General features: G+C 47.4%; 1 protein-coding gene across 1 annotated transcript in view; it reads left to right on the top strand.

The window, feature by feature from the left end:
* Positions 1-461: 461 nt before the first annotated feature.
* The window catches only part of ralgapa2 (Ral GTPase activating protein catalytic subunit alpha 2), a gene marked incomplete at its 5' end in the record, with an annotated part of 124,811 nt that continues 112,535 nt past the window's right edge, over positions 462-12,737 (top strand). Inside the window, one exon of the mRNA XM_080539909.1 lies at positions 462-567. Within this exon, the coding sequence (XP_080396035.1) occupies positions 462-567 (106 nt within the window). The remainder of the gene's footprint in view (positions 568-12,737) is intronic.

The following is a 12,737-nucleotide window of genomic DNA, read 5'->3' as shown; positions in this document are numbered from 1 at the left end:
GCCTCTCTGCAGACTGCAGACCCCCTGAAGCCAGTTCTACTCTCCCATAGGGACAGATTAACAATCCTGTTGGACCCATTTTTCCAAGAGTGTGCTGCAGTTTCAGAATTTGTAATATGGAGTGTAATTTCCAAGTTCCTCTCATCACTGGATGTGAAGTGATGGCATCGAGTGTGTGTCCCATTATGAAAAACTACAAGCAGAGTAGGCAAAGCACAGGTTGGTGACGTAGAAGGGGGCGTGGCCACGCCACCCCCCTCCCACGTTCCGAGCGGTGCTTCCGTGTTTACACACCCACGAAGAAGGAGGAGGAGACTGGTGCGCCGAGCAGTGCGACGTATGTTTACCGAGCGAGCATCGAGCAGTGGTGAGGAAAGTGACACTGTCACATAGGGGGCTGCTTACTGCATGGTAAAGAATAATAGGTCATTTCAGATTTCAAAATTGCTTTTTACAGCGGAATGTTCACTCGAAGGGGCCATGGAGACGTCAAGAAATCTACACAGAAAGTCCTGGACCCAAAGAAGGACGTGCTGACCCGCCTGAAGCACCTCCGGTCACTGTTAGGTGAGTGAAATGTCACCGAGCTGTGATGATGCAGCACCACCCAGCTTTAGCTAGCAGCTACCTTAGCTAGCTCACTGATGGTGCCCGCGCGCCTACTACTGTCCATCTCTGTTGGCGTTCTGGCTCGAGCTCGCTAGTCTCGCCAGCTTATCATTCAGTGTCTGGTTTTGATATCACAACATTGATATCATCAGAGTCATTGTGCATTTTGTGACAAACACGGATCATTGTAAGCCAGCCTTTGTGTCCGAGTAAAGCCATACCAGGCAGTGGCAGTGACACTGTGGTTACATGGTTAGCCACGTTAGCATGCCAAGCAGGTCGCACAGAAACACCTTGCAAGGCATTTTGTGCTAGCTTAGCAAGGTTGCAATATCTAATGAGGATTGCTTGGTTATGTGTGGTGGCTGGTGGTCTGTTCTACAGTAAAGCTAGCAAGTTGAGTGGCTAGCCTTATTTGCATGATCTCGGGTTCCAGTCATTCCAGGGCTTCAATGGGGAAGCCTGCTTTGCTACTGGCTGCAGCTGTCAGGTTCATTTGAATGGAGCTCGCAGGTAGCTTGCTAGCCAGTAACAAAGGAGGGATTCTGTGTAGCATTTGGAGAGCTGTGTATGCTCGATGCCCAGGGTATGGTTATTAGAGGAAGGATGTTATTTCTAATGCACACCCTCCCCCCAACCTCCCAGTTGTGTTCTGCTTCATAGGCTTCAATGTGTCCCTTTTTGATAACAACGTCCCCTTGGGGCAGTCATAGGGTGGAAAGTGGGAGGAGGAGGAGGAGGAGGAGGAGGAGGGTGTAAACTGGAGCTCTCTTGTGAGGGGAACCTTCCACTGCTGACCAGGAAACAGACTTTTGCTGTTGTTGAAATTGTCAGCCCCAGTGTGTTTTACAAGGCTGTCTGTTTCAAAGTTTTGCAGGATATCTACTTCTAGCTAATCAGATGTCTCCTTCTCCTATAAAGCTCCAGTCCCTTTCTGACTTATTTTTGCACAGTTATGTCATTGTTGAAGTGACCAGGTGTGAACAGGATCACTCAATTAACTGTGTTGGACCATTCGACCCGGCGCACCAAGCCAAGTCTATTTCAGAACTGGTTAGCTGTCAAGACACAGTCACCTTGCTCTGGGGTGGATAACACTGAGCCTGCCACAAGGCTACAGTTAGGGATGCTAGAACAGAAGCAAGAAAACGATGCCTTGGAACAAGTTGTCAGTTTGGTCTTGAGCACAGCATAGGCCCAGCCTACAGCAGTTGTCAAACAATGTAATGTTCCGCACCGTCGGTCTGTAGCATTCCGGAGCTTAAATACTGCAGAGTTGTTTAATATGTAGGGAGTGCATCAGTGCCCTTTTCCTGCTTACACTGCAGATTCAATGTCAAGACCAGTTTGGTCAAGACAGAGGTCAAACCTGAGCTCAGGCAGGCTGTTACTTCCCCAGTGTTGTTCTTGTCTTCATGTGCGGGTAAAGATAAGCCAGGCCTGTTTGTGCAGTGGCTGATAGGAGGGCCTCTGCGTCGCTGTCCCCCTCGCTACCTCCCTCCTCCTGCAGCACTTTCAGCAGGATTTCCTCCTGGTGCAGGCTGGTTCCTGTATGGACAGGAAGTGGTGATGAGTGATAGTGGGGTGCTGGACAACAGGGACTCCGGGGGTACTGTTAGGAGCCTCTCTTCACTGCTCACTGCATTGTGTGCTGTCGTAAATCTAGGCCCATGTGAAATGATTAGGCCTATCTGTCTTAGAAAGCTCAAAACAAAGGCATAGTAAAAAACACTCCCTTGTTTCTTACTGGAAGAGGACCATGACATTTTCTATTTTCCGTATGCCATTTCCCATATTTTGATTGTATTCTTTTATACAATGATACAAGTTATATTGAACGCCCTCCTAAATGTCAGGAACATCCTAGAACCAAGTGCTGAGAAGCTGTTGAGTATGCTCCGTGTCCATGATGGTTCAGCTTGACTCAAGTTTGATTGGGTTCTAATCACAGTCAGTAAAACAACGGTCATGTTACAATGCCCTATATTACATTCTTTATGATCTGAGTTGTCATATTTGTTCACTGTAGGCCTACTGGAAAGGTCAGTCTGCGCTCTATGTTCGGTTTATGTGGCCTGCCTTGGTTTTCAGCTCATTGAGCATATTGTGGTGTTCAGTGTGAGAGCTGCTGCATGTTAATTGACTGGTCATGCCTGGCTGGATTTGGCTGAGGTTGTTAATTACCGGAGCCTGGTACACCACCTGATCACACACTGCCTCTGTGACAGGAGCTACGCATTGCTATTCCCTTCCCTGGGGGTCTGTTTCTCCTCAGACACCCTGGCTCCTCCAAAACACTGCGATGAAAGATGTAGCCTGTTAAATCCAGAGGATAGTAGAGTGCTCCATCATGGAGTCAGAAGAACTAGGCTAATTATGGCAGACGTTAGGCGTAAGGTTTTTCTAAGATACAGTGTAAACAAGTTGTGTGACCTAAAACTGCAGGTGGCTTATATGGGAACAATGGTAAATAAGTGCAAGTGTTGTCTGTGATAACAGTCAAGGGTGTGGGTGGGTGGGGGTGGGGGTGTGGGTGGTGGATATCAGGGGTGGGGGGTGTGTCAGAGAGAGTACAAGACAGAGAAGTATGTGGGTGACTTCATCCTCTTCCCTCCGCTGTGAATGATGATGTGGTCAGGGTCAACGAGGAGGGCCCGCTGTTTGGAGGGAAATCGTGAGTTGAAGCGCGGGGGGGAACAATGACCGTCACATCTGAAACACACTTAAGGAGGTCTTTTCTCCTGGCTGAGCACAACTGAGATCTCTTGACATTTGATTTTACACTTTTCAAAACACTCAGCATAGTCTAGTGCCTGGGTTCTCTTTAACCTCTAGTTACCTTTCATGACTGGCTTTCCATCACTTGTCCACATTCAGTTTACCATTGCTTTCTTGGTATCTGGTGTTTTCTTATCTTAGCCTATATAGGCTATGTATATGTTTTAGGACATTTCTGCATTTAATGGGTTAGTCACAATAAAGACTTCAGAAATGTGATTAGGCCAAAATAATCTGCTATGTGTCATATTGTATCAAAATAGCCTGTCCCCTTTTTTGTAGCTTTGACTTCATGGAATAAAAAATTAAAAAACTATAACACATGATTGGTGTTCGTTGGGTAGATATTCTGAAATTGAATGGATTGTTTGTTCTTTGAAGGGCACATATGAAATAGGCATACGGACTTACCTAGCTTCTCTTGGTCTCCTGAGGGCAGCTTATCAGGAAACTGAACCAGTCAAAATTTCCATTTAATTTCCATCTACGTCCAATGGTCTAGGCCTAGGCTACTTCTTTTAACTGATTGTTGTGTCTGATTGTTACAGTTCATGACACTCTCAGTCTAAGCTGTAAATAACCTTTCAAAAAAGTGTCTGTTTTGATAACAGACAACCTGTCCTCTGGGTATTATTTCTATTTGCCAGCGTAATTTGCAAGATAGCCTACAGTATGCATGTAGTATCTTGCCTTTGTGGGTGTTAGTTCCCTGTAATGAGGCAAAAAACAATTGGAGATAAATTAGCCTTACTCACTGAATTAGAAAAGCCTTTATTTTGGTGAAAACATGAAATGCTTTAGATGCATAGCATTATGTTAGCCAGTGCTACCCAACAAGGACCTACCCAACAAAGGATGTTTGTTGGCTAAGCAGCCCAAATCTGGCCTGCCTGTGTGCATTATGAGATTATTAAGAAGCTCACATTAGATTACATTATTCTTGTTCAAGAAGGCCTTATAGTGGATGTGTCATTTCATACCATAGAGACAGATGGGTCATTATTTGCTTTCCACACCAGTGACATCGGAAACCACATAACCAACGGAAGCAATGAATGCCCCTCTTTTAAATAGGTGCTGGTGTGTTTCATCAGGCAAAGAACAACAGCTCGGTCAGTTTTCTAACCCTCTAGTGACAATCCACCTCTGCTTTGTTGTACCCACATCGAATTAGGCCTAATTGTTTTTATATGCTCTCATCATGTAATACTAGATTTGCCTGAGGAATGCCAAGCATCCTAGTTCAGTAGGACACAGCAGCAGTGCGACTCCCCCCCCCCCCCCCCCCCCTCAGTATGAATATCAAGGCCTGTGCCGGAGGCTGCCTCTATTCTCAAGTCCATTGAGAATAGCTGTGCAGAGACGTGTGCTGCACAGGTTAGGTGACACTAGACGACCATTAGCAGTTCTGTGTCTAGTGTTGCCCATTAAGATGACAGCTTCTGTCATTACCACCGTGGCAGGGTGCATCTTCACTCTAGTCCTCCACAGTAGCAGGCCTGCAGGGCGGGTACCTCTAGAGGGGGAAGTGGAGGCAGAGTTGGCCTGGCCTGATCTCACGTAACAGTTTCCTCAGTGCCACTCCCAGGCTCAACCGTTATACACAGGCTTGACTCTGCCCACCTGACTTGTCAATGCCAGTAATAACGAACAAGGATATGAGGTCATATAGGGAACTGTTTTTTATTTTATTTATTTTTTTTACTGTCTACTCTAGCCCTGTGACCCTCTCGTGGGGAACAAAGTGGCCATGGTCCTGAGTATGAACCTGAGAACGACGAGTTTTTATCCGTGATCTCTCTAACAAGGTCTTTGAGAGCATATATCTTGTAAATTAGGAAGTCGACACGTGTCTGAATCCTCATGAGATCACAGTGGTTTTAAAACAGAAAACATATTGTTCCAGCATTACAATACATGATGTAATAGGCTTAGGTTTCAGTCCTTGTATATGGTTGTCTCTAACTCAGGGTCAGCTGAGGCCTGTCCTATCCCTGCCAGCGAGGCTGCATGGGTGTGACTTTCTCTCAGCCTGTGGCAGCACCAAGATAAGCATCTGACAGCATAAAGAAACAGTGTGCCGTGATCCCTAAACAATTAGCATGGCAAACAATGTGTGTCATGATAGAATGCAAGCCTAGTAGCATACTTGTGTCAGACTCAGTAGAGAGGCCTAGCCTTTCCTCCTCTAAGAAGGGGATGTTTGCACCTGGATCCAAATCGGGTACAGTAGAAAAACAATGCGATCATGTTCTGTTGAAGAAGAGCACTCATCCCATCTGTTCATGAAGATTCAGCAGTGACCTACTTCTGTACTTCTGGGGCAGGAGCGACAATGGTGACACGCAGGAGATAATATGACGCACAGCGGGGCTACCCATGGTAGTCTTGGTGTGTAGGCTAGACGCCAGACTCAGTTCAGGTTAGTGTCTGCGGCTACAGAAATGATGTCTCTCCAGGGGCTGAGTGGCCAATGGTCACATTGATGCCTGTGGCATCTAGGATTCACCCAAAGTAGACGTCTACTGGTTCAGCTTGACAATGGCCCGTCCCATGAAGCTAATAGGCCTATAGTCTAGCCTAGAGACTACAAGCATCACTAATACAGGTTTACCTCTAAGGTCATTCATTTAGTTAAATTACAAAAAGTGAGTGTGATGGGAATGGGGGAAGCAAATTAGCAAAACTACAACTGTCAATTTTCATGGCTAGATTTGGGATTGCCATTTAAGTACACCTGCTATGTTTGTTTATTTGGAAACTGGTTGCCCTGTTGAATCATTTATGAACAGTCTCAGCAGCATCTCCGATTCAGAGTCGAGATTTCCCCCTAATGGGTTAGAGGGGCCCAGGACCTGTCACCGACTGAGATCCCGCTGCGTGGAAGCTTTGGGCTTGAAAACACTATTGCTCTGAACTAGAAAACACACATTCCAATGCAGACCTTTCCATCTCTCTTTTCATCTGTTTACCTCATACCTCATATTGATCATTTCAGTCATTTCAAGATTCACTTTAGAAATGTGTTTGAGGAATGTTACGGTATACTGGTTTCTCTGAATGTTAGGATTCAACAGCTGCTGTACTGTATAAAGAGTTGCCCTAGTCGCTCCACTGACCTTTGATATTTTAGTTGAAATGAAGGGGGAGGTTTGGCAATCTTCAGAGAAGATTTTGTCTCCACTGATTACTCAAGTCGCATGGTTACTCAAGGACTTCCAAAGGCTTTTGGCCCTGGGTTGTATTCATTCTTTCTTATCAATGTCATGTGTGTGACAGTTTTCTTTGATAACCAGATTTTGAATGTTCAATATGACGTGCGCATGCACAAGGTTTTGATCAAAGCTTGACAGAAGGTCATAAGCCTCTTCTCTAATAGCATCAGAGTGAGGAGCAGACAGACAGACAGACGTCAACTCAAGGACAAACCTATCAAAACAGTTAGTACAGTTTTAGCATGAGGTGTGTGTTTGACTGTGTCATTTACGCATTACATGGAACTCAAGACCAGTTTGTCTGGTCACACTGGTTGCAAGTTCAAATAAAGTAGCACACTGGAGACCCAATATGGTAGCAATGACCTATGAAAAGGTTGTGGTTGAATCCTCTAATATCTGATTTTGTCTTTCTATCAGTTTTGTTTTTCTTGCAGGTTGATGAATATCTTTCAAGCGTGTCCAAACCCTTCTAATCTGTTATGGCTTTCTAGATTTAAGGCCTACGGGAAACAAACCACTCGTCATGGCATAATCATCTGGATTTGTTACAGACTACTTTAATCACCGCCTCAGTACATCATGGCTCTTACCACCCTTGTCGTCATTCTTCCTTGAAATAGACACCTAAAGGCTGTTTTTCTGCGTTTCAGAGGCATGGACTTGCAGGCTCAGCCAGGGCCTCCGTGCGCTCCGTTTGATGTCCTGGGTTAATTAAGGAAGGTATTTGAGGAGGCGAGCTCCTGAGGAAGAGTGACAGTTGCCAGTTTAGCGGCTCCGTTGCGTTAAGGTGCAGAGATTAGCCGCTCCATGATCTGTGGACACAGACGGAGGCAAGGCCATGGTTACTGGCACTGTAACCTCCGTGTCTGTCCCCTGACCCCAGCTCTATCCATGTCGAGAAGGGTTCAGTGGGTTGCATCGCACGGTGTACATGTACACACACACACACACGACGCTAGTACAGCCTTCCGCTGCTGCCGAAATGTCCGTGTTGCAATCGCGAAACCGACCGATGCGCGCCATCACGACTCGCACGCCACATACTTTTTGAACCTGAGGGATTGCACGACGATGACACCTCGACAGAGACACAGTAGCATGACGCGCACAGCAACGCACAATAACACACGCCGTCACCTTTGGACGCGTCGCAGCGCTGTTGACAGTTAGCTGGAAATCACTGTTATTTATTACAGCGGAGCATGCCATGGATGAGTTACAGCTGGAGCCGCAGGAACATTGGGCCACAGAGAGCTACTTAGCCCCATCGCTTTAACCTGACAAGCGGTTAATCACACACTGTAAACATACACTGCTCAGACACGAGGATGATGATGATGATGATGATGATGATGATGATAATGAGGATGAGGATGATGATGATGAGGATGCACGGCCCAGGCCGTTATTAATCTCTTTTACCTTGACGCGGTGGTGCTTTTAAATCACACATTGGGCCAATGCTTTCAGAGAGGCTGTTAGCCCCCCCCCGGCGCTGCAGACAGAGGGCCTTATCACCTTCACAGCTCCAATGAGTTAGGCTCTAGTCCTCTAACCACCCCTGATAGAAGCTGAATGGACTCCAATTGACCTCATGATGAGGGACCCCAGTTTGGCTCAGTGTGTGATGAATGATGATGGAAGGCTGCTGTTCACCTGCGGTCGGGAGCAGCTGTGTGTTATCAGGGTCTCCTGAATGAGGTTCCACGGCCTTTCCCTGAGCAGGCTACCTCCCAGTGAATTGCTTCATGTGACGGTCGGTGCAGTGGCGAAGTGTCCCTCGGCCCAGCTGGTTGCCATGGATTTCTCATTAACCCTCTTCTTAACGTGGTCAAAAGTCGCCGCGCTCCTCACCCAGGCTGTATGGCGCTAGCTGCTGCAGATTGAAGGTCTATTATTGTTGCTGTTGTTGTTGTTTTTTCCCCCACCTTCCTCCTCTACAGTGGCTGCTACTTGATTTTAAAAATAGCTTTGTGGCCAAGGGTGGTGAGATTAGGATTGATTAGCACACTCTAGAGCTGATGGTGTCAGAGGCAGAGGAGGAGGAGGAGGAGGAAGAGGAAGATGAAGAGGATGGCAGGCTCTCCGTTGAGTGTCAGTGCTCTGTGTCAGGCAGATGCCCCCCCCCGCCATGAGTGGTGGTGGTTCTGTGTGAAGAGGTGCCCATCTCCAGCCCTGTAAGGGGGTGTACAGAGAGGTGATTTGGTCTGTCTGCAGATGCAGGGCACAGCTCCAGCCTCCAGCTCAGAGCTGCCTAGTGACACAGAGCCTCCCTGGCTGCCAACACTCCTCCTTTTGGCGAGGGGAGGGGGGGGGGGTCTCTCTTGTTCATCGCCCTCTGGCCTCAGGCACTAACACACCCAATCAAAACCGTGTCCCTGAGAGACACAGAGATAAAAGTCTCTGTTGTTTTCAAATGAAATGATCCATCCCCCTCAGTCTCTCCACGTATTCTCCCAGTCCCTGCGGTGTGTGGCCCAGAATATTGGAGCGGAGGCTAGCAGCTCTCCCGCCTCATCCATCAGCCTCCACATTAGTAGCCAGCCCCACGTCTCTCCAGCTCCATGTTGTTGTTGCCCCGAGGCACCACCGTCCCTTAAAGACCCCTCTGTGTGGGTCTGCACTGAGCTCTGTGTGTGTGTGTGTGTCTCTCTCTCTCTCTCTCTCTCTCTCTCTCTCTCTCTCTCTCTCTCTCTCTGTCTCCCACCAGCTCCACTGCGTGCTGCACCTGCAGTGTTACAGCTAGCTCAGAGCTAATACTAATGAGAGTCTGTCTGATCAAAGGCTGATTAGGCTTACCTTATGGGTATGACAGATCATATTAATGACTACATAATGGTGTGAATAGTAGACAGTTAGCCAAGCTCCCTGGGGTTAAAGACCATTTGACACACGTTTATACAGTAAATGCACGTTTATTTTTTGTGTGCCTTGTCAAGTGTTTGTGTGCCGTGTCAGTTTGAACAGGGGGCTGTGAGCCGTGTATCGTGACATTTGTTTTTGACTGTGTAAATTTGCCATGGGCTCCAGATGACCTTCACCCGTTCAACATGGTGAACTAACACTGCTCAGTCACAGGGCTAGCTAAGCTAACTCAGTTGAATATTAGGCTAACCAGTTAGACAAAAACACATTGAATACCTAGCCTATAGGGTCTTGAAATGTTATTCTTGTGCCCCGCCAAATACATTTTGTTATTTTATCATTTTATTTTTAGCTTAAGCCTGGTTGTTTTAGCCAGAAAGCATGTTTGAACTGTCTGGTATTGTACATGAATCACTGAGTTGTCAGTCTGAGCCACTGTTCAACCCCAAGCACAAGAGGGTCCCGGTGACGCACAGAGAAGGCCACGGTGACGTGATGTCATCATGTGACATGACCTCTACCGTGTAACCTCCATGTGAGCCAGTCAACCAGCTCTAATAACCCTCACACTACCATTCTGTCTGACATTTGCGACCAAATCGTCATTTGGTGGAAGCGATTTCCAATCCAGATTGTACCCTGAGAGAACAATATGCCGGGAAAGAAATTGAGCTCAAGATATATCTGCCTGGAAAGCATGCTGTGAACATGCTGTGTTTTGCTTCCTGGGTACCTCTGTCTCTGAATATTTAATATGCCCTGGCTGCAGGTTATTATTCTCCAGCTGGTTTTTCCCCACACGGGGACTCAACAGCTGCTCATTTTTCTGACAGTCATCAGGAAACGCGTTCGCAATCACAATAACCAACTGTCTCATTAGATTCTCAGGCCTGGTCTGATTCTTCCTGTGCTGTCTTTGTTCCATTTTGATAGTGCTGTAGTCAAGAACTGTCCCCACTTGGCTTATTAGTCAGACTTAGGTCAGGCCTAAAGGCTACTCTTGTTTGTACTCATTGGGTCATTAGGCTACAGAGCCTTAGCACTGTGCCTAGACTCCCAACATGGGATTACAGATTGGCAGAGTTGGTTTACAAATAAGCTGTTTGGAATAGCAATTGACCCCCAGCGCTGCTCTCTGCTGCTGTTGAACTTGGCTGGACTTTCTCACAGCAATGCTATTGTGTGTGGATCACTTGAGTTGTTGCTGGCACTCACACACTTCCACAAACAGACCTCTCTGCAAAACAAAGCAGAGCAGAACTATCAAAACAGCACTCCTCCTTTCTCCTTCCTCCTTTTACTCCAATTGAACATTTAAAAACAAAAAACATGATATTTCCTCTCATTTCCATGACTTGTGTGAAGATGTTAGCCCAGGGCTGCTGCTGCTGCTGCTGTTCTTGTGAATCACCCTCCCCTCCTGGTCTGTTTTTCCCAGCTCAGGCACATCGTCAGGAGAGTGAGCCAAAGGGAGGGGGGTGGGGTGGGGTGTTGGTGGAGGGACACAGGTGTCCTGTTTTGTTTAGAGGATACAGTGTCATCGCCTGCATTCCCCGGGCCGGCAGAATAGGCTCCGAGTCAGTGCAGCCACCTGAGAACTGAGAAGCCTATTCAGGGGGGTGGGGGCACTCAGAAGGCCTACTATAGTATTCTGAGGTCTGTTATGAACCTAAGTCTCTGGTTGTCATGAGGCATAGTCATCTAAACATACCACCCAGAAGAGATCAACAACACTACTGTCAGTGTGTATCAGCCTACTGTACTGATGACTGTAAGGTGCCCAGTCCTGGTGAGCAAATCCCTCTGCTGTCAGTCCTCCTGTCTCTCTCCTGGCATGGGTCTCTCAGCAAGGCCTCTTATGAGGCTCCACCGGTCACGCTCCACAGCCCGGGCCTGGCTCTGGGGCATCGGAGCAGATGGAGAGCGGTGAGTCTGAAGAGTGGGATGACAGGCTCCGATGGGTCAGTGGCACGCAGGATATCAAACAGAACTGATCCATCGCGCACAGACACACGCACGCAGACACACGCACGCAGACACACGCACGCAGACACACGCACGCAGACACACGCACGCAGACACACTCACGCAGACACACTCACGCAGACACACTCACAAAGACACACTCACGCAGACACACTCACACAGATACACTCACGCAAATACACGCACGCAGACACACTCACGCAGACACACGCACGCACGCAGACACACTCACGCAGACACACGCACGCAGACACACTCACGCAGACACACGCACGCAGGCACACTCACGCAGGCACACATGCCTACTTTGTTGTGTCAAAGGTTTGACATCCAAGTTAACAGACTGAAGCGTCAAGATCTCTTTTTAAGAGTCTGGACATTGAATACCCTCTTTGTTTGTTGGTTGTTGCTAAAAGATTATTTCAACATTCCTGCTGGGTTTTATATATAAACTCCTCAAAACAAGTTCGGAAACGTTATTTCGGTCGATTATTTCTCCCCTTTTATAATACCAATTGGTATTGTATTTTATATCGTTGGAAAGCCTGATTAGTCACCTTTACAACGAGGTAAGGATCATGCATTCGTGGAATGAGCAACACAGCTAACTGTGGGTAGCAGCCCAAAAATGTTTGCCAAAATCCGCTGCAATATTCTTCTGTTGGTATTCAAAACAGAACTTGTCATCATTGAAGGCAATCTCAATGCAGTGAGATATCGGAATGATATTCTGGAGCAAGTGTCTCCAGAATCTGGGACCTAACTCCATCCTCCAGGATGACAACGCTCGCCCCACAGAGCCAGGATCATCACAGAGTACCTCCAGAATTTGGGAGTGGAGAGGATGGAATGGCCTGCCGTGAGTCCAGACCTCAACCCAATTGAACACTTGTGGGATCAGCTTGGGCGTACTGTACGTGCCAGAGTGACCAACGCAACCATGTTGGCTGACTTGCGGCAAATCCTGGTTGAGGAATGGGATGTCATCCCACAGCAGTGTGTGACCAGGCTGGTGACCAGCATGAGGAGGAGGTGCTAAGCTGTTGTGACTGCGTATGGACCTTCCACACACTACTGAGGTCCCTGACAGTGTAAAATGAATAAAGTGTAAAAATTGCCAATATGTGTTGTTTTTTCCTTATAACTGTGGGAGAGTGCAATCATCCAATCCACCAAGCAACTCAAAAAGGTCGTCAACTCGGCCCAGAAGATCATCGGATGCCCTCTCCCCTCCCTGGAAGAACTGTACAACTCCCGCTGTCTCAAGAAGGCAGTCAAAAT

This window comes from Nansenia antarctica, assembly GCF_963989245.1.
Source record: "Nansenia antarctica genome assembly, chromosome: 1".
NCBI classification, from domain to species: Eukaryota; Metazoa; Chordata; class Actinopteri; order Argentiniformes; family Microstomatidae; genus Nansenia; species Nansenia antarctica.
The sequence above is the reverse complement of the archived record's forward strand: the minus strand, read 5'-3'. Positions and strand labels throughout refer to the sequence as shown.